General features: G+C 35.8%; 1 protein-coding gene across 1 annotated transcript; it reads left to right on the top strand.

Annotated features, from left to right (window-relative positions):
- Positions 1 to 1,136: 1,136 nt before the first annotated feature.
- fbxo15 (F-box protein 15) lies at positions 1,137 to 24,172 on the top strand. Its single transcript, XM_058376063.1, has 10 exons — positions 1,137 to 1,299; positions 7,208 to 7,294; positions 8,257 to 8,361; positions 9,346 to 9,576; positions 12,155 to 12,355; positions 12,834 to 12,957; positions 14,864 to 14,946; positions 17,758 to 17,903; positions 18,529 to 18,656; positions 19,392 to 24,172. The coding sequence occupies exons 1-10, from the start codon at positions 1,235 to 1,237 to the stop codon at positions 19,659 to 19,661; spliced, it is 1,440 nt and encodes a 479-aa protein (XP_058232046.1). The 5' UTR covers positions 1,137 to 1,234; the 3' UTR covers positions 19,662 to 24,172.

The raw sequence follows: 24,172 nt of genomic DNA on the forward strand, positions 1-24,172 counted from the left end.
TAATCTAATTCATGGTATATTCCCACCTCACACACTGGGGATAGGCTCTGGATAAAGCAGGTAAAGAAAATGAATGAAAGGATGTTGTTAAGAAAACGTTATAGGTTTATATTAATGCTCTTCTCTTAGTAACCTTATTATAGTATCAACTCAAATAATCAACAACTATAATCAACGAGTTTTAAAAAAAAATGTCACATAACACTTATGATCACTTAAAGCATTCCACCTCAGGAGAGTCTTCTGAACAGACAGCTTTGTGCTTTCTGGTTTCTTTTTCTGTGATTAACTTCATAAGAGAGAAAAACGAGCGTACTGAGTGGAATGATGCTTCTAGCTGCTAAATCTTGAGTGGTACCAGCTATCAAAAAGTTGACAAATGGCATGCATATAAGAAAACTAAAACTCTTTGGGATATGCTGACATTAGTAAATAATCAACATTGTTTTGGTGACAGTAACTCCACAGTGTGCCATATTACATCACATTATCAATCATTATCAAGAGCTGAGCACACCCCACCATGTTTTATTACTGACACATTAGCATTGTCTAAAAAATATATATTTGTTAAATAAATTATGGCAGTTACCTTATGTTATGATACATGTTAAATTTATGATTTAGATAATCTGGAAAAAATGTGTACAACTATTATTATTTTTATGATTATGATTATTATTATTAGTAGTAGTAGTAGTAGTAGTAGTAGTAATAATAATAATAATAATAATAATAATAATCAGAAGAAGAAGAAAATAATAATAACAGATTTAAATGCATCATTAGAAGTAAAACAATTCTCTAATACTTTACAGTTAAAGTAATTAGGCTGAATTCAAATATCATTACATAAATTCTTATTACTTATGAAAATAAATTGTTGTTTATAGTTTTGTTTTGTTTGGGTTTTATTGTATGAAACGTAACATAAAGAGAGTTTAAGACTGAGTTTAAGATTGAGCCTCGGTTTAAGATTGAGTGTGGACCTCTCAAATATGGCGGATGCGTTGACGTCTCTCTGTTGAGTTACTGCCGGTGGAGCCGCGTCTGCGGCTTGAACTGCATTGTCTTACGATTGAGTGCAGACCTCTCCAATATGGAGGAAGGACTGACGTTTCTCAAATTGCTAGCACTAGCAGCAGCTTCCTGCTCGTAGTGTCGCCGTGGTTACCAGACGCGGCCACGCGCCTATTAGGTTTCACTGTAAAACAAATATCCGTGTACTAGATTAATGGTAGTTTTTTTAACTGCTAAAGCAAAGAAACTAATGAGAAACGCTGAGATGAACTCAAGGAGGTAGGTTGAAGTGGTTTTAAGCTGTTTGGTACTCGCATTGTTACTTTTTAATCGCATTTATTTTAACTAAGAGATAACCAATAAACTCCAGTGCTGAAGTAACCTTTACAGTGTTACATTAAACCAAAACTATCACATTCTGTCTTAAATGAACCTCACAGTGTTAAATTAACCCATATTCTATCACCTACAGTGTTAAGTAACACCATGTAGCATTAACCCACACAGTGTTCAATTGCACTATACATTGTTGTTAACCCACACAGTGTTCAGTTATCCCAAATCATGTAAAATTAACCTCTACATTATCCCATAATGTGTTAAATTAACCCTTACAGTGTTACATTATCCCATGCAGTGTTAAATTAACCCTTACAGTGTTACATTATCCCATGCAGTGTTAAATTAACCCTTACAGTGTTACATTATCCAATACAGTGTTAAATTAACCCTTACAGTGTTACATTATCCAATACAGTGTTAAATTAACTGTTACAGTGTAACATTATCCAATACAGTGTTAAATTAACCGTTACAGTGTTACATTATCCAATACAGTGTTAAATTAACCGTTACAGTGTTACATTATCCAATACAGTGTTAAATTAACTGTTACAGTGTTACATTATCCAATACAGTGTTAAATTAACCCTTACAGTGTTACATTATCCCATGCAGTGTTAAATTAACCGTTACAGTGTTACATTATCCAATACAGTGTTAAATTAACCGTTACAGTGTTACATTATCCAATACAGTGTTAAATTAACCGTTACAGTGTTACATTATCCAATACAGTGTTAAATTAACCCTTACAGTGTTACATTATCCAATACAGTGTTAAATTAACCGTTACAGTGTTACATTATCCAATACAGTGTTAAATTAACCCTTACAGTGTTACATTATCCAATACAGTGTTAAATTAACCCTTACAGTCTTACATTATCCAATACAATGTTAAATTAACCTTTACAGTGTTACATTATCCCATGCAGTGTTAAATTAACCCTTACAGTGTTACATTATCCCATGCAGTGTTAAATTAACCCTTACAGTGTTACATTATCTCATGCAGTGTTAAATTAACCCTTACCGTGTTACATTATCTCATGCAGTGTTAAATTAACCTTTACAGTGTTACATTATCCCATGCAGTGTTAAATTAACCCTTACAGTGTTACATTATCCCATGCAGTGTTAAATTAACCCTTACAGTGTTACATTATCCCATGCAGTGTTAAATTAACCCTTACAGTGTTACATTATCCCATGCAGTGTTAAATTAACCCTTACAGTGTTACATTATCCCATGCAGTGTTAAATTAACCTTTACAGTGTTACATTATCCCATGCAGTGTTAAATTAACCTTTACAGTGTTACATTATCCCATGCAGTGTTAAATTAACCTTTACAGTGTTACATTATCCCATGCAGTGTTAAATTAACCCTTACAGTGTTACATTATCCCATGCAGTGTTAAATTAACCCTTACAGTGTTACATTATCCCATGCAGTGTTAAATTAACCTTTACAGTGTTACATTATCCCATGCAGTGTTAAATTAACCGTTACAGTGTTACATTATCCAATACAGTGTTAAATTAACCTTTACAGTGTTACATTATCCCATGCAGTGTTAAATTAACCGGTACAGTGTTACATTATCCAATACAGTGTTAAATTAACTGTTACAGTGTTACATTATCCCATGCAGTGTTAAATTAACCTTTACAGTGTTACATTATCCAATACAGTGTTAAATTAACCGTTACAGTGTTACATTATCCAATACAGTGTTAAATTAACCCTTACAGTGTTACATTATCCCATGCAGTGTTAAATTAACCGTTACAGTGTTACATTATCCAATACAGTGTTAAATTAACCGTTACAGTGTTACATTATCCAATACAGTGTTAAATTAACCCTTACAGTGTTACATTATCCAATACAGTGTTAAATTAACCCTTACAGTGTTACATTATCCCATGCAGTGTTAAATTAACCTTTACAGTGTTACATTATCCCATGCAGTGTTAAATTAACCCTTACAGTGTTACATTATCTCATGCAGTGTTAAATTAACCCTTACAGTGTTACATTATCCCATGCAGTGTTAAATTAACCGTTACAGTGTTACATTATCCCATGCAGTGTTAAATTAACCGTTACAGTGTTACATTATCCCATGCAGTGTTAAATTAACCGTTACAGTGTTACATTATCCCATGCAGTATTAAATTAACTGTTACAGTGTTACATTATCCAATACAGTGTTAAATTAACCCTTACAGTGTTACATTATCCAATACAGTGTTAAATTAACTCTTATAGTGTTACATTATCCAATACAGTGTTAAATTAACTGTTACAGTGTTACATTATCCAATACAGTGTTACATTATCCAATACAGTGTTAAATTAACCGTTACAGTGTTACATTATCCAATACAGTGTTAAATTAACCCTTACAGTGTTACATTATCCCATGCAGTATTAAATTAACTGTTACAGTGTTACATTATCCAATACAGTGTTAAATTAACTCTTATAGTGTTACATTATCCAATACAGTGTTAAATTAACCGTTACAGTGTTACATTATCCAATACAGTGTTAAATTAACCGTTACAGTGTTACATTATCCAATACAGTGTTAAATTAACTGTTACAGTGTTACATTATCCCATGCAGTATTAAATTAACTGTTAGTGTTACATTATCCAATACAGTGTTAAATTAACTCTTATAATGTTACATTATCCAATACAGTGTTAAATTAACCCTTACAGTGTTACATTATCCCATGCAGTGTTAAATTAACCGTTACAGTGTTACATTATCCAATACAGTGTTAAATTAACCGTTACAGTGTTACATTATCCAATACAGTGTTAAATTAACCCTTACAGTGTTACATTATCCAATACAGTGTTAAATTAACCCTTACAGTGTTACATTATCCCATGCAGTGTTAAATTAACCTTTACAGTGTTACATTATCCCATGCAGTGTTAAATTAACCGTTACAGTGTTACATTATCCCATGCAGTGTTAAATTAACCGTTACAGTGTTACATTATCCCATGCAGTGTTAAATTAACCGTTACAGTGTTACATTATCCCATGCAGTATTAAATTAACTGTTACAGTGTTACATTATCCAATACAGTGTTAAATTAACTGTTACAGTGTTACATTATCCAATACAGTGTTAAATTAACCGTTACAGTGTTACATTATCCCATGCAGTATTAAATTAACTGTTAGTGTTACATTATCCCATGCAGTGTTAAATTAACTGTTACAGTGTTACATTATCCAATACAGTGTTAAATTAACTCTTATAATGTTACATTATCCAATACAGTGTTAAATTAACTGTTACAGTGTTACATTATCCAATACAGTGTTAAATTAACTGTTACAGTGTTACATTATCCAATACAGTGTTAAATTAACTGTTACAGTGTTACATTATCCAATACAGTGTTAAATTAACTGTTACAGTGTTACATTATCCCATGCAGTGTTAAATTAACTGTTACAGTGTTACATTATCCAATACAATGTTAAATTAACTGTTACAGTGTTACATTATCCCATGCAGTGTTAAATTAACTGTTACAGTGTTACATTATCTCATGCAGTGTTAAATTAACTGTTACAGTGTTACATTATCCAATACAATGTTAAATTAACTGTTACAGTGTTACATTATCCCATGCAGTGTTAAATTAACTGTTACAGTGTTACATTATCCAATACAATGTTAAATGAACTGTTACAGTGTTACATTATCCCATGCAGTGTTAAATTAACTGTTACAGTGTTACATTATCCAATACAATGTTAAATTAACTGTTACAGTGTTACATTATCCCATGCAGTGTTAAATTAACTGTTACAGTGTTACATTATCAAATACAGTGTTAAATTAACCCTTACAGTGTTACATTATCCAATACAGTGTTAAATTAACTCTTATAGTGTTACATTATCCAATACAGTGTTAAATTAACCGTTACAGTGTTACATTATCCAATACAGTGTTAAATTAACCCTTACAGTGTTACATTATCCAATACAGTGTTAAATTAACCGTTACAGTGTTACATTATCCAATACAATGTTAAATTAACCCTTGCAGTTTTACATTATCCCATGCAGTGTTAAATTAACTGTTACAGTGTTACATTATCCAATACAGTGTTAAATTAACTCTTACAGTGTTACATTATCCAATACAGTGTTAAATTAACCGTTAGTGTTACATTATCCAATACAGTGTTAAATTAACTCTTACAGTGTTACATTATCCAATACAGTGTTAAATTAACTGTTACAGTGTTACATTATCCAATACAGTTTTAAATTAACTGTTACAGTGTTACATTATCCAATACAGTGTTAAATTAACCGTTACAGTGTTACATTATCCAATACAGTGTTAAATTAACCGTTACAGTGTTACATTACCCAATACAGTGTTAAATTAACCGTTACAGTGTTACATTATCCAATACAGTGTTAAATTAACTGTTACAGTGTTACATTATCCAATACAGTGTTAAATTTACTGTTACAGTGTTACATTATCCAATACAGTTTTAAATTAACCTTTACAGTGTTACATTATCCAATACAGTGTTAAATTAACCCTTGCAGTTTTACATTATCCCAAGCAGTGTTAAATTAACCCTTACAGCATTGCAGTATCCTATACTCTGTTAAATTAACCATTGCAGTGTTACATTATCCTATACTGTGTGAAATGACCTTCTACATTATCCCACAGTGTTATATTAACCCTTACAGTGTTATATTTTCCAATACAGTGTTAAATTAAGCCTTTAAGTATTACATTATCCCATTCTGTGTTAAAGTTTCCCATACGTTATCCCATACAGTATTAAATTAACCTCTACATTATCATATACTGTGTTAAATGAACCCTTACAGTGTTACATTATCCTATACTGTGTTAAATTAACACTGTAAGGGTTACATTATCAGTACAGTGTTTAATTAACCCCTGCAGTGTTACATTATACCAAACCGTGTGAAATTAACCCTTACAGTATTACATTATCCCATGCAGTGTTAAATTAACCCTTGCAGTGTTACATTATCCAATACAGTGTTAAATTAACCCTTACAGTGTTACATTATCCCATGCAGTGTTAAATTAACCGTTACAGTGTTACATTATCCAATACAGTGTTAAATTAACCTTTACAGTGTTACATTATCCAATACAGTGTTAAATTAACCGTTACAGTGTTACATTATCCAATACAGTGTTAAATTAACCTTTACAGTGTTACATTATCCAATACAGTGTTAAATTAACCCATACATTATCCCATGCAGTATTAAATTAACCTCTATATTATCCTATACCATGTTAAATTAACCCAGTTAACACTGTAAGGGTTACATTATCAGTACAGTGTTAAATGGACCCTTTGCACTGTTACATTATCCCATACTGTGTGAAACTAACCTCTACATTATTCCACACTGTGTACGATTAACCTTTACATTATCCCATGCAATGTTAAATTAACCCTTACAGTGTTAAATTATCCCATGCCGTGTAAAATTAACCCATACATTATCCCATGCAGTATTAAATTAACCCACACAGTGTTACATTATCAGTAACAGTGTTAAATGAACGCATGCCGATTGAATTATCCAATACCGTGTAAAATTTTCCTCTACATTAATCCCATACTGTGTTAAAATTAACCCTTGGAGTGTTACATTATCACATACTGTGTGAGATTACCCCATAAATTATCCCATACAGTGTTTACACATTGTGATGCACATTGAACATCCAGGCAACAGTTTTCAAAATTGTGCTGTGGCTATTTATAGTATGTCTTCTTTTCACAGACCTAAAAGTGTTATAGTCCGCCGATCATCCACCTGTCCCAAACTTCCACCCAAATCAGTCAAGAGCTCTGAAAACTACATAGAGAGGCAAGTCACTGGTGTAAACTATGGCTTCAATCATTCAGGCCATGTGCAATAGTATATAGCAGTAAAGCAACAGAATCTTTGTTAAGAAGTTTTTGTTTTTACCTTAAAATGGAGGCTGTCTTGGATGTCAAGATTAGAATAGATGAGTGCCTAGATTTAGACCAACTAGAAAGAGAATACACGGGTTAATATGAAATGATTAGGTAGTTAGATAGCTAAGTAAGTAAATATATTAATAAATAAATAAACACACTCTTACAACAAATGTACCTAATCAGCCATAATTGGTTGCTGATGTTAATGTCTATATATATATATATATATATATATATATATATTTGTGCACTGGTGTTATGAGGTTACAAGTCACTCAAAATATTTTCTGTAAATATTTGCCTCAAGCTATATCTAGTCATTCGATGATATCAGTGTGTGAATTGCTATGATCGATAATTAATCCTAAACAAATCTCGGTCTAGCTGAACACAGTGACATTATGCAGGCAGCCATCTTACCTACACCAAATATATAGACAGTATACTATTCCTAATTTATAACATTGTTTATCTGATTATGGGCTCATGCAGTTTAATAATGAAAGAAAGTATGTACTGAAAAATATTCTGGGTACACTTCCTTTGCCATAGTGCCCTTAAATGGGACTAGTCAGAAAGTGTATTTAGTTACTATAACAGCAGTTCTGATTATAAGACACTTGGTGAATATTTTCCTGTAACAGTGCACCTTGTGGTATCTTAGTCCTTTTTTTGCTACATTATAATTATAAATCTACAGAAATGTCTTTCTTTCTTTCTTTCTTTCTTTCTTTCTTTCTTTCTGTTTGATTAAATAAGATCAGTATGTATTTGGAGTGGAATTCAAGGACACCTGTAAATACTATCATTAATAAAATCAAATATATGAATATGTTTTTTTATGCTTTTGTTCTTGACTGGGATTAGGATGCCACCAGAGGTCACTGAGAAGATTTTTTCATATTTGGACGCAGGATGTCTTTTCTGCCTCGGCTTCGTTAACAAACGTTTCCATGAACTGGCTGACAACAAGTAAGTTTGTGTTCTCCCCTTACCAGACAAATATCCTGATCTTTAGCCTGTCACTGCATCAGAGCTCACCTCCTGCGCTCACACTAGTAAGCAAGAAAAAAAGATAGATGCGATACAGAGCAATAATACCAAGAAGCAACCTTACATTTTCTCAATTCTATGCAAATTAGGTACGTCAGGATGTAGTGAAAAGCCGAACATCTGGCCCAAGATGTACGGATTGTCTCTCATCCCCAAGACATCCACTATCACAGCTTCAATTCAGTTTCTACCTGCTTGCCGTCAACATTCAATCACTTTTAGCATGCAAACATGGAAAGTCATTGTCTTGTAGTTTCCTGGATTTAATTAAATCATAAAATACTTTTTAACCCTTACCAGTACACTGGAAATCGACTTTTCACTCAATATAATCAAATAATTGTTTTATTTCTGCTAATCTGATATAAAATTAGTCAGGATGCTGTTGGCTTTTAGAGTGAGATGTTTTTCCCTCTGTTAGATAACCTTACCCAGAATTTTAGAAGTTGGGGCACTTGGGACATCAGAGAGAGCAGAAATAGGTTTGATATCAGCAACACAGATATCCACCAGGTTTTCTGAGGTTGCCACAAATAGTACCATACACACCACTTTTAGCATTTTACCTTAAAAGTTTAGAGGTGGGACCAGAACATGGAATGATAGATACTAAACATGCTAAATAAATAAGTGATTCCAGTTGTCCAAGATGGCTGCCTTCATAATGTTACACCTAGTCATGCTGTTTCCTAAACCACAAATATCTGATAGCAGACCTGTCTTGGCTCACTGAGTACATTTGGACTGAAGGGAGCATTATGTAAATGTGATTTTTTCCCCCCTACCCATTCATTTATTCTAAAGTCTAAAAGGGTTAAGTAAATGCATGCCAATTTTAGACACACAAAGGAGCTTTTAAACCCAATTATCTGCCACTTTTAATAATGAACTGTCTATCCCCAGTGCTGTGTGGTATCGCTTTTACACCTGGCAGAGAGCAAAAACGAAGACATCCAGGCTAATAAAGGATGTGACAGATGGACTGGACATGGCCAGAATTCAGGAAAAGCCTAAGGGATATTGGAGAAGAATTTTCTTTAAAGAACTGGCCGGTCATAATGGGAGCTGGAAGAAGAAACTAAAATCCATTCATTCTTACACTGGACTGCCAGTTCGAACAGTTGAAATCCTCAGGTGAGCAATAAAAATGGACTTTTGTCATGAAGGTTGTGTTGTTGTTGTTGTTGTTAGACTAAAATGAGATTTGTCCCCTGTTTAACCCTTATCTTCAGGTCAGGTCAGAGCTCATTTAGTGTAGCAGCTTTAGAATCATCTATTTAAAAAGATTCCAGAGATCACTTTTAAGGTGAAAGTAAGATGGTGATGGTTTTTAAAAAGCAGGTGATAAACACTCTAGAGCTCTGTCTCAGTCAGGACTATGATCCTGATTAGCACTGAGATGGACAAAAAAAAATAGATTTGCAAGGTATTTAAACTCCATCTAACAGATGTAATGTTACACATAAATGCTACAAAAAAAAACAAAAAAACCTCGGCCCGAGGTGATCCCACAAGGCACTGCTAAGTAGTGAACGCTGAAAGGTTGAGATGTTATCCAAACATGCCTGAGCCATCCAGTACATTTGCTAATTGGCTCAGTCTAATTAGGATGAATCTCAGGAGCGATCATGTGGCTCACACATGGCCGACTTTGTTTTGTTTTCTGACAGCGAAAATGCTGCCGCTCCAAAAGCCAGAGCCATGTTAAAAGTCTCTGAGGTTCAGCGTGCGGTTTCAGCTCTCAGCTAATTAGTCTGAGATTTGTGTGTTTGTGAAGTAGCACATCCTCGTTCTGACAGAGCAGATCCAGCTGAGCTCTCTGGCCTGTCTCGGTTTTGTAACTGAGAGTAGCATGTGTAAAGCCTAGGTAGGTTGCTAGATAGATAGATCTATGACTCCTTTTTTTAAACCTAATGATAACTGAAATCACTCAAACAACCCTGATCAAAAGTTTACGTATCCTTGAATGTTTGGCCACATTATAAACACACAGGCTATCTATCTATCTATCTATCTATCTATCTATCTATCTATCTATCTATCTATCTATCTATCTATCTATCTATCTATCTATCTATCTATCTATCTGTCTGTCTATCTAAGCTTTACTCTACTCTCTCTCTCTCTCTGCCATATATATGTGTGAGTATGTAGGTGGTTATATTACATTATATTATTACAGGCTATATGATATTTGGCAGGTGGTTATATTATATTATATAACAGTATGTAATAAATGAAACATTGGTATAGGAATATAATCAGTTACTGTTACGGTTCCTGTTTCAAGACTAAAGATTATTTGCTTCGTTTTTGCTTTACTGAGTTTATACCACAAATAAATTGCCAGCAAATGTTTATTAATGAACAGAATATCATACGTTTTTTAGCCATTTGTCCAGAATTTGAAAGAAATTGCCCTTGTTACAAAGCATTGACACTGGAGACTCCTTCCAAAAATGCTAAATAACCTTCTTCTCACAGAAAACTTCAAATCAGTGTATGTGGAGTGGCTGCCATATAGATCCCTGTAAATAAGCTCTTAGAAATGATATGATATGACCATAGAAATGATAACTTATAAGAACTGTTGTATTAATACAAACCTTCAGGCATAAATATTGTCGGAAATGCCTTCAGATCAATCAGAATCAAGCAATCAGGTGCACCTCTCACTGCAGATATAATATCTACGTATCTGATGAACCGCAGTGTAATTATAACATGTAATGTATAATGTATTGTGCACTAAATATCCATCTGTTATTCCTTATTCCACAAAAAAGTCAGTGTCTTTCATCGTCTCGATGTCTTCAGACTCATTAAAGGTTTCTTTGAAGGACACGTCTCAGATCCTCTCAGCACTCATTTGGGGAAACGAGGAACCGCAGCGCACCTGACGATCCGTGTTGCTGTTTTGACCTCTGATTAGAGCTGCCGAGTCACTCGATTTCTCAACCCTGAGGTCTTGTGCAGTGCAGAGGGAGTGAAAGTAATTGTTCTACCACTCCGAAGGTTTTGTCAAATCGTGGAAATAAATTGCTTGGCTCCGTCCTCGTGCCCAGACAAATCCCTGTCGGCTCGCGGGGTTTACAGAGGCACAGAAGGATGAGATTTACCTCCGTAATAATAGTCTCCACACTCTCCGAGACACAAACAACAGCTATTAAACCTCTACGGGATTCAGCACTTCTGCTTTAGTTTCTTTCACCCTGATTGATGTCGTGGAGTGCCATTGCATCATATTAGATATTTCCTTAACTTCATGCTTCAATTTAAATCTCAACAAGTGGCTTTCTTTGGAAGTGGTCTTTAGTCTGCTAAATATACTATAGAAAAAAAAACATCACCGTCAGATTATTATTCCAATTTTTAGTAGCTAACACACGTTTTGCTTTTTTGTATTTACACTAAAATCATGTCCTGTATTGTATTCCTGTGTGTGTTTCCAATATTACATCTGTACCGGGTTGCAGCTCAATTAGCTCCTTAGTTGAGTAGTCAGGGCACTGATCAGGGAGTATTAGAACATTTGCTTGCAAAAAAGTCCCAAAATGCTGTTGTTAATAAAAGCCAGTGGTGATGTTTTACAAAAAAGTCATCAGTGTCTCAATGTGTAGTGAGCCCCAATGCATGTACACAATATATTGATTCACCAAGTAGGGAGCTAGAAAGGTGATTGAGACACACATACTACCTTTCTTGTCATCAGGAGTTTAGGTGTCACATGGGAGATTACAGTGAAGGAAGCAAGAGGACGTGAGAACAGAATCAAACACACTCACGTTTACTTCGGCCAAGCCTCTCTGACTGTTGGCTGGAGTTCAGGAAAGTGGCCAACTCTGGACAAACCTACTACACTGGAGCTGCATGGAGTGCAGCTTGTGCCCATTAACTGTCCAATCACATGCAGGTAAGGCATTTTAAAGAAATAATATGGCTAAAAATTAAATACACCCATATTTTCTCTAGCTCAGACAAGACATGGTCAGTGACTGAAGTGTGCATCTCGCCCCAGAACAACAAGGCTAATGTTGCTAATGAGTAAGGAAAGCTTATCGTTAGCATTTGAAGAACTGAGCACATACCTAAATCATGGCACAGTCTTTCTGTTCTTTAGTACATATTGTGGTGTTACAGCATTAAACATCACAGAGGTATAGACAATCAACCACTGCCCTCTCATTCTCCGCAACTCTCCTCCCACTTCATAGCTGGAAATTGACCCTTCCCGCACTGCTAAAATATGAACACATACTTTTTCTGTACAAATGATGTTATCGAGCCAAATGATGTCTTTTAAGATAAGTATAATGATCATGATGCTCACCTGGAGTCTATGCAGCAATGTTTGATTATTATTATTATTATTATTATTATTATTACTATAGACCAGGCTGGAGATCCCTTCTAAGTAAAGTGTTGGTGAAGAAGGGTGCTGGGAAACTGTGTGGTTCAGACAGACTCATCTCTTTGCTGTACATGGAGAACGGTGTAACTGTGGGGGTTTGGCAGGTATGTACACACATGACCTCTGACCTCAGCTTACTGAGCTTATTGTTTTTCTGCATTACTACACTACTTTCAACACAATAATATAGATTTCCAGTCATATCTCAAACCTTAACCTAGGCAGGGTTGTACAGATCAGTAACGCAGGTGCCTAAGATAAGCCAATAATTCTAAAGCCACCTTAGATTAGTTTTTTTTTAGGTGTCTTAAAGTTAGGTGGATTTGATATTTGAATGATTTCCGTTCATGTTCACAAAACTCCACCTCCAGGTCTATAGTGCCCTATAGTGACACATCTATAGTGGCCAATAGTGAAAGTCTAATATAATTACAGGAGGCACATACAAAAAAAAATAAAAAATACAAGCATTCAAGAGCAGAAAACAGTATCCCAAATAAAAAGGTTTTTCTTCATTAAGGCTATTAATTGTTTATTTTTGTAGTTGCTAGTTTTCTTGTCAGTTCCACCCCGATAAACACTCTTATTATCTTTATTATGCAGTCATTATAGTTTAATGACTTATGCAAACATGTTTGTTGGATGGAACTGAATCAGGAACACGCTTCAAGGTGAAAACACTGATAAAATACAGTAAAGTGCAAAGCTGTGATCATGAACCACATTTACATATGGAACAAGAGAAAACAAGAAAGACTGCAAGCAATGCAGTTCAACACAACTACAACACAGCAAATAGCAATCTCTCCTTGGAGTTTTGCTTCATGTTGCTGCTTCTGCTTTTTTAAAAATCTGCAAAATTGCAAGCACAGGATTCTGCTTTTAAACTCACACATTGTAAATACTTGCTATGATAGCTGTACTAAACTACATCACATATGAATCGAGGAAAGCTTTAGTGGAATGCATGTTGTGATGATGCCACATGATGCAAAGTTCCCATGTTTCTGAGAGCTTTGATAATTCTGATCGCAAAATCATGAAATCTCGCAAAACCGTGGCATCTTGGAGGGCATGACAGTATAATACAGCAGAGATATTGTGTAGATCTGTGTCAAGTCTGAGATTTTGAGTCCTTGCATTTTATTTTCCGCCAAGAACGTCACTACTGTACCTGTAAAGACAAATAACTCGCTAACTAGCATGTCGTGCTTTTGTGTTCAATTATGTTAGCTTATGTTGTGTGGGAGAGTTGAATTTTCAAAAGAAACACACTCAGCCTTGGCAGCAGCATGTTATTGACTTGTTTTCTTCTGACTAATCCTTTCCATTGTATTACTCTACCTTTCGGCAAATACAGCTCTGGAAAAAAAAATAAGAGACCACTGCCCAATCTCCAGATTTGAACCCTGTTGAAAACCTCTGGAATGGCATCAGGAGGAAGATGGATGGTCACAAACCATCAGGCAAAGCTGAGCTGTTTGCTTTTTTGCAAAAAGAGTGGTATAAAGTTCCCCAACAGCAATGTGAAAGACTGGTGGAGAGCATGGAGCCAAAACGCATGCAAATGGGGGGTTATTCCACCAAATACTGATTTCTTAATGTTATTTAGCCAAAGCATTAACACAATTTGCATTTTGTTTTATTTGAGCTATTAAAGCTCAGCAAATACTGCATGATCTTGGGTTATTTTGATGTGTTGTCATTTCCTTTAAATATACACTCTAAATAACAATAGTTATATTCTGAATTTAGGAGAAATACCTTACCTTACCTTACATTATCTTATCTTACCAATAACATAAGAAACTGATTATTTTGCAGTGGTCTCTTATTTTTTTTTTCCAGAGCTATATTTCGAAATTGTTTTTTCATTGCTACATATTTTGTAGGTCTACTTGGTCCCACATCTGATACTCATTTACTGAAGTGAAGTAGAGGGATTTTGCTAATATATGCTTATTAATATAGCTTTAACACATTTTTATTATTATTTTTTGTTGTTTTCAGAAGCAACAGGAAATTGCATTTGTCCTAGTGAACTTCCATTATCACAGACTTGTGGAAAGAAATCTTCTGGGGACATCCACCACGTATGTATTGTTTTATTATTTATTGCCACTTAATTACTAAGACAGGAGCATCTCAGTCACAGGGCTGAGCATAAAACACTAAGGTAGGTGGATTAGTTGCATGACAACTCCATCTTCTGGTGAATCTAAATATTGCCATTGATTTTACCCTCTCTCCAATTTGATCCTGAGGATGGTTTTAGTTTGTCTGATTTGTCTGTAGCTGTGGATAATCTCATCAATTTCCTCTGATGTATCTTTGGATTATTTCTCCAATTCACTCCAGATGTGTTTTTGGATTATCTCTTCAATGTACTCCAGATGTGTCTTTGGATTATCTCTCCAATTTACTCCAGATGTAGCTTTGGATTATCTCTACAATTTGCTTAGATCTTTCTTTGGATTATCTCTTCAATGTACTCCAGATGTGTCTTTGGATTATCCCTCCAATTTACTCCAGATGTAGTTTTAGGTTATCTCCCCAATTTACTCCAGATGTGTTTTTGGATTATCTCCCCAATTTACTCCAGATGTGTCTTTGGATTATCTCTTCAATGTACTCCAGATGTGTTTTTGGATTATCTCCCCAATGTACTCCAGATGTGCCTTTGGATTATCTCCCCAATTTACTCCAGATGTATCTTCGGATTATCTCTCCAAATTACTTAAATGTGTCTTTGGATTATCTCTCCAATTTACTTAGATATGTCTTTGGATTATCTCTTCAGTTAATTCCAAATGTATCTTTGGATTATCTCTCTAATTTACTCCAGATGTGCCTTTGGATTATCTCTCGAATTTACTCCAGATGTATCTTTGGATTATTTCTAATTTAACACAGACGTGTTATATTGTCGCTTTAATTTAATCCAGATGTAGGTTTTGTATTTCCACTTTAATTTAGTCCAAATGTAGGTTTTGGATTATTCTCTTAATATAACTCAGATGTAGTTTGGGGTTAACTCTCTAATTTAATTCCAATATGGTTTTTACATGATCTCTGTAATTTACTGCACATGTAGCTTTTGATGATGTCTTTAATTTGCTCCACATGTAATCCAGATTTGGGTGTTGGTTAATTCCTACTCCAGATTTACTCCAGATGTGGTTTGAATGATCCCTATAATAATATCCCAGATGTATTTTTGGTGTTAAATCTCAGATGCAATTTAATCCAGATGCAGGTTTTCAATTATTTTTCAAATTTACCCCAGATGTAGTTTTAGATCATCCCTCTTAATTTACCACAGTATGTAGTTAATGCAGATAATGCCTCTTTATTTACACCAGATGTAGGTTGTGTATAATGGAAAAAATGTATGCCGATCAGCCATAACATTATGACCACTATGGCCTAATATTGTTTTTGTCCCACTTTTGCTGCCACAACAGCCCTGACCCATCGAGGCATGGACTCCATTAGATCCCTGAAGGTCTGCTGTGGTATCTGGCACCAAGTTGTTAGCAGCAGATCCTTTAAGTCCTGTAAGTTGCAAGGTGTGGCCTTTATGGATCCGACTTGTTTGTCCAGCACATCCTACAGATGCTCGATTGGATTGAGATCTGGGGAATTTGGAGGCCAAGTCAATGTCTCAGACTCGTTTTTGTACTCAACAAACCATTCCTGAACCATTTTGCTTTGTGGCACGACACATTATCCTGTTGAAAGAGGCCACAGCCATCAGGGAATACTGTTTCCATGAAAGGGTGTACATGGTCTGCGACATTGCTTAGGTAGGTGGGACATGTCAAAGTAACATCCACATGGATGGCAGGACACAAGGTTTCCCAGAAGAACATTGCCCAAAGTATGACACTGCCTCTGCTGGCTTGTCTTCTTCCTTTAGTGCATCCTGTGCCATGTGTTCCCCTGGTAAGCAAAGCACATGCATCTGGCCATCCATGTGATGTAAAAGAAAATGTGATTCATCAGACCAGGCCATCTTCTTCCATTGCTCCGTTGACCAGTTTTGATGCTCATGTTGGCGCTTTTGGTGGTTCACATGGGTCAGCATGGGCACCCTGACTGGCCTGTGGCTATGCAGCCCCATACGCAACAAACTGCGATGCACTGTGTATTCTGACACCTTTCTATCAGAACCAGCATTCAGCAATTTGAGCAACAGTAGCTAGTCTGTTGGATCAGATCACACGGGCCAGCCTTCACTCCCCACGTGCATCAATGGGCCTTGGCCGCCCATGACCCTGTCGCCGGTTCACCACTGTTTCTTCCTTAGAATACTTTTGATAGATACTGACCACTGCAGAGGGAACACCCCAGAGGAGCTGCAGTTTTGGAGATGTTCTGATCCAGTCGTCTAGCCATCACAATTTGGCCCTTACGCTTACACTCAAATCCTTACACTTGCCCATTTTTCCTGCTTCTAACACATCAACTTTGAGGACAAAATGTTCACTCGCTGCCTAATATATCCCACCCACTAACAGGTTCCATGATGAGGAGATCATCAGTGTTATTCACTTCACCTGTCAGTGCTCATAATGTTATGCCTGATTGTTGTATATTTGGATTAAATTAGTGGTTAAACCCAAAATCTCGTAATCTATTCTGGATTATGTGTAGGTTTTAGATTATCCCTCTAATTTAGTTCAGATGTTGGTAACTAATACAATACAGATTTAAGTTTGGATTATCATCCTTATTAAATAATGACCTGCTTTATATTTTTTTAGTACATTTAATTAATGTATTTATATATTTAGAATTTTGATTAACAATTGAAGTTTAATCGAAATATACACATTATTTTTTTTTCCGCTTCCTGCTTTCACCCTTAATCTCCTCTCTTTCATGCTCTTTCTGTTTCCCAGTCCGTATGAGGCAACAGACATGCAAGCGCCTTTTGATGACATTGATCCTGATTATGGTTTGCATAGCTACAGCATGCACCTTGAGCTGCACAATACAGAAGACAGCATTGCGTCAGTGAGCTTCTTGCAGCTGTTCTGCAGGAAAGGTGCAGTTTAAAGTTTGTTCAACGTACAAATTTGCATAGTTTTATCATTTTTTCTATTGTACATATCTCACCATAAGAATTGGGATACAATACCTTAATGGAAAACTAATGAGCTTTTTCTTGCTATGATTTATTTATTCATTTATTTGTTATTTTTTAAGGTATGCAGTAATATATTAGTACTGCTAACTCTTAATTTGATGCATGGACAGTAGAGTGTGCTAGAGTGCTAGATTTGACCTTTTTAAGAACAACACTGTAGCACAAAAGGCATAGAGGAGCATCCTCATTTTATTCAGCATTGTGGGTAATATTTTAAAGAGTAAATTTATTGTAAAGGTGAAATCTACAAGGTGACAGGAACAAAACACATTTTCAAAGGAATACGGCTAAAATAATAAATTGATAATAAAGGTTCTACCTGTGTATTTTTATTTGATGAAAACATTTCATTAAAATTAGTTTTCAGACTCTGTAGCCATAGATGAGACTCAAATCATCCTAAGTTTACTTTTTTTAATACCCAAACATGACTTGGAGTAAAGAAGCCAGCTCTGATCCATGTAGGAAGCAGGTTGCTAAAATATTGACTCTTAATATTATTTTTCTACAATGTCATCTACAGATCAGATTGCTGATGGTTATGTCCCTTTGCAAGTTATCAGTAAAGAAAAGAGACAAACACAGCAAACTCCTCTGGGTGGAAAAATCAGCCTGCCTTGGAAGACTGAAGGACTACAGGGATGTGTTGAGGTATCAAGACATTTTAGGTTATCACATTCATTTGATATATCTATATATATACATTATGACCGCTGACTGAAGTAAATAACACTGATGATCTCCTCATCATGACACCTGTTAGTGGGTGGGATATATTAGGCAGCAAGTGAACATTTTGTCCTCAAAGTTCATGTGTTAGAAGCAGGAAAAATGGAAAAAAAAGCGTAAGGATTTGAGCGAGTTTGACAAGGACCAGATTGTGATGACTAGACGACCGGATCAGAGCATCTCCAAAACTGCAGCTCTTGTGGGGTGTTCCCGGTCTGCAGTGGTCAGTATCTATCAAAAGTGGTCCAAGGAAGGAACAGTGGTGAACCGGCGACAGGGTCATGGGCAGCCAAGGCTCACTGGTGCATGTCATTATATTGATAATTCTTATATTTTTATCCAGGATTAGTATTGGATTATACCCATAATTTAAAACTAACATAGGATTAGATTACATCATACATTTATCCAGACACATTTAATTTAACCAGATGCAAAAATTGACCCCAATATTATTTAATCCAAGTCTAGGTTATGACTGTCCGTCTAATGGGATGCAGATTACATTTAGATACTAACTTAACTTTGAATTTAATTGAGATTTAGGTCTAAATTAATTTAATCCATAATTAAGTTTCCACAAATAAACCAGAAGTTAGAATTTTCTCACTAAGGTAAAATTAGATTACTTTGTTTTTTGTTATTTTTTCTCTTCAGAACTGTTGCATGTTGACTCTCACCGTTCTTGCTGAAGCCCGGACACCGTTCTGGTGTGTTAGTGCACCTGTAGCCATGACTAAATCAAAGCACGAGGAAGTGTCATACGCCTGCAAAGGAGAGAGCTTCTTAATGGAATTTCAGGACTCTGACGGAAAGCTGGAGATAGAGCTGGAGTGGACAGAGGAACAGAAACAGTTTGTCATTGTTAATTTAATCCTTTTTCTTTCCATTAGCAAAGTTAACAGGTACTTTAGGAGGGATTATTGATACTCATGGACATTTTACCTTGTTAAGTAATACATACATGACGCTTCTGTATATACGCATATACAACACGTGATGTCTTACGAACTTTATATTTAAAAAAAAAATGGAAATAGGAAGCCACTATCTATCAAGGGTTACATCCCTGTTCCTAAATTCCCACAGGAAAACAGTTACCGTTAAGGCATTACTGTCGTTTAGCATTATCAGCATTCCTCTTAGATGCTGATGTCTTAAGACAGTTGTTTAATGTAATAGCTCTCGGCTGTAGGAGGATTTTTATCGCTGATGCCACGACGCGCTCACACCGTTAAAACAACATTTGGCTGCGATTAGTGATGGAAGGCAGTTTTGAGGCATAAACATCCCCTCTGGATTGGGGCATAATGGGATTGCGTTTAGTCCTCAGAGGTCACTTTAACCTTGAAAACCTGCTTTTTATCAACACCATGCTGGCATTTTCATTTTCTTCAGCACATTGTTAGGAGGTGCGAAGCTGTAAAAACGGCTTCTGTCACAAATGTTACGACCAAAAAAAAAAAAAGTAATTAGATTGCTGGTTGTGAGAAAGCTCTGCCTGAAGGTTAACCATTCTTTATCTTTGAAATGTGTTTTATTAAAGCGTATTAAACAGAGTTGGGTAGTTTATCAAACTTTTTTTTTTTCTACTAGAACATCATAATCCACGGCCTGTTTCTATAAATAAATAAACAAACGAACAAATAAATAAATCTCTGGTATGGTTTTCACTCTGTATTAGTCACCTGGAGACCTTGAGTAATTTTTCATAGCTGCTTATGAATTATTAGGTACTTCTGGCCTCTTTACTGCTGAAATACAGAGAAAAAACATAACATTAAAAACATGCCACGTGAAATAGGTTACACGAAGTCATTTGATAACGAAAACATCATTATTATCACATGAATGTGTTGCGTCCTCTTAGCCTATACAAGAGCTAGCTAACAGCCAGCTGGATAAGAGACTGATTAGTGGTTGAGATTGCGCTAGGTGATTTAACTAAAGCTGAAAACACCAGGAGGCTAACTGCGGGCGTCAGGGAACAGCTGAGGACACAGATGTAGATACTCAACGATTTTATAATTGAGATAAACAGGGCACAGGTGTCATCCAAGAGCGTGGTCAAATGTCATGTGATGAGCAAACAGCATAACAAGAGCAGGTGAAAAAACATGACTAGCAAAACAAGGTTAAAATCAAAGAAACAAAAAACGAAGCCAATCGCTTGGTATAGACTGGTACAAGAGAAACTTTTCAATGAACGTGAAGGCTATAGGTGCTTATACATTGTTCTAAGCCCATTTTGTAGTGCGAGTAGCGTGAAAATTCCAACAACAAGAAGTGCACTTCGAGTACCTGGATGATGCATTTATTTAATAAAATATGCAGTGTGGAATGTTGGACACTTCATCCACTCAGCACTTGCATCTTTGTTATGTAGAAGAGGGTCAGGGCTACCAGGCGCTGACACCGGATGAGAAAAAAAAAAATTCGGACAATCCAGTGGACATCTTATAAATGTCTGAGCACAATGTGTGATTTTTTTTTTCAACATCACATGCATTTGACGTCATGTGCCATGGCCATTTGTCATCAACATCGGCTTATACTTATACGGTTAGGAAAAAACAGCTAGTGTTCCATTTGTGATGATACTACACTTCTAAAATTCATACACTAAACATAGTGCACAGTGTAAATGCATAGTATGTAGCCACAACATATTTATACTGATCTCTTTGCGGGAGTTCTTTTAATCCAACTTTGGTAAGAGTAATTCTTAATACTTAATCATACAAAGACATCCTGGACAATTTGTGTGTGGCAACAGTTTGGAGAAGACCTACATATAGGTGTGATGGACAAGTGAACATATTTTTGGCCATGTACTACTGCAGATAGATCCCAAGCCCGGATAAAATGGGAGGGTTGCTTCAGGAAGGGGATCTGGTGTAAAACATGCACCGAATCACAATATGTATATTGACATACTTGCCTGAATACCCTGAATAGGGAAGAGCTGAAGGACAACAACAACATTTATACAGTAAATCTTAGTTTTCAGCTTGACTTACTTGCATTTTATGTACAATATGCACATTTTGTTTTTACCCAACATCAATACCATCTCAGGAAGCAACTGAAATACATTGACAGCTATCAGGAAGTCTTTCTAGACCAGGTCCTATAATTATTAGCATTTCTTAATATATAGAAACACTAACTAGTCCAGTTTTTGGACCAGCGCCTGTGTTTAGATCAGATTTACAGTTGTTCTCTTCTTTTATTTCTCTTTAGTTTCTGTTAAAGAGCCGCACAGCTTAATGACTCCACAATCAGAAATTCAGGCCAGTCTCTCCATCAATAAGAATTTAACATTACTTCCGTTTAGCCACCAGGGAGCTTGGATTGTGAAATACAAGCTCATATACAAGGATCTTTACATTTCTAAGGTCCCAGGGAAATCAGCAACCATACAGCAATCCAGGTCCAATTTGGCTTCTCAATTAAAAAAATGTTGCTAGAAAATCATTTGTGAAAGCAAGAATGTGCTTCTTTATTAGTTCTTTTCCTGTCCTCTGTTTTCCTAGCTGACTCATTTAGGACAGAAATGGCAGCTATTATGCCATTTTTAGCATCTAATGCCATTTGTAATGACTGACTAGCTGAGGTCTGGCATGGGAAAAACCATTGCTCTTATGGTATTTCATGCTAATTGGTGTCAAAATAGCACATATGGGTGCGTTAATGAATCCCCAATTCAACTAGAGTATGAATTTAATAATGCCATTTTCTCAATATGTCTATGAAAACACCCACACTAGCATTTTGGTCACTATTTGACTATGCTTTCATGTTAAATTAATGGCCAGGAGTGAAGTAATTAATTCCCTCTTATTATAAATGAGAATTTAACACCTTGGTAGCTGCTGGTGGTGGTTGTGGTTGCGGTGGTGGTGTTGTGTGTGTGTGTGTGTGTGTGTGTATGTGGGGGTATTCAGATAAGCACATGAGATTTAAAGCAAGAGATATCATCATTACTAAATAAGCTATGATCACACATGGGATAAAATTAACAGATTTATTTAAACCTACAGCATAAATAAGAAGCAAGACATTATCATATACTATACAGTATTTTAGGTGTATTGTATTGTATTGTATATACTGTATGTATTTTATTTTCTAATAAATTAGTAGCACAGATTTATAATGATATAAAACAATGAATGTAGTACAGTAGTATTAAACAAAGCTTCCATTTTGGAGGATATTAGAATAAAAAAAAGCAGCAGAGCATCTAGACAATCTCTGGCATCAGCAAGTGGATTCCTGTACACTTTATATATCATGGTCTACTATTTATCATCATCTGTCAATCAAGTATGCTGTCACTACAGTCTTATTAAGTACAAAACATCTCTTAACCAGTGTGAGTTTTGTGGAACACCTGGATATCTCCTTGTGTGAATGATCTTTCAACTGTTCAGTGATATATTTCCCAATATTTACCTTCATTACACAGCAGTCATTCCAGTTCAACTTCTCAGCTGTATGCATATCTCAGCATGCAGCTATTGACCAAGGCTGACTTTGGATGGCCTCCTGTTACTCTGTTCTACCACTAGTGAGTGTTTTCTTCTATATTTTACTGAAAACTCACATGAGTAATTCATTACGGATTCCAGCTCACAATAGTACCTGTTCTGGCGAACATGAAGAATCACAAGCAGCACAGATATGAGGACGTCCCTGCTACTGGGGCTTGTGTCGCAACAAAGCATAAACAAATGCCAGGATTTGTGCTACCAGAGTGCCAAATACAGATGCACTTATGAATCCCTGGAAAGGTCCGACAATATTAGATAACATGTTAGTTATGCTAGCTGTTTGGCTATTTAGCTTTGCATGCAGTCCCTCTAATTTGCATATGGTGTCTCCTTTGTAAAGCAACTGATTGAGACCTCCTGGAACTGGGACGTTTGGTTTGTATGCTTTGCCAGGTGTGATTGGCTCAATCCACTTTGTGAAATCTGTCTTGCATGCAAGAGTAACTATTTGGATCTGCTCATGGAGCCTGCATGGCCAGGCAGACCATTTGCAGATTGGGTTGGTCTTCGGCTGTCTAGCATAATAGCGTCTTGTGCCAAAGCATAATAGACTTCCTTGCTGTGAGCTCTAAGCTCCCTTGACCATTCATTAAAGCAGTTCTCAATGTCATTTTAATAAATCAAGATTCAGCAACAAAAGGGTTGAAACAGCAGTGCATGTAGACACAATTACTCCCACTTTGCTTCTGGGTTGAGGTTCAGCAGTTCCTCACTGATTTCTCCCTGATGTGGTACTTTGCTCAAATGCTTTCCGCACTAACATTATATAGCTGCTGCTTGAACATAGCACCTGATAACATCCACAGAGAAATGAAATTACTCTTAGACTCTCAATGCATGACTTATTTCATTATTCTTATTTCACTAATTTTAAAGGATTAG

This window comes from Hemibagrus wyckioides, linkage group LG23 (assembly GCF_019097595.1).
Source record: "Hemibagrus wyckioides isolate EC202008001 linkage group LG23, SWU_Hwy_1.0, whole genome shotgun sequence".
Lineage (NCBI taxonomy): Eukaryota > Metazoa > Chordata > Actinopteri > Siluriformes > Bagridae > Hemibagrus > Hemibagrus wyckioides.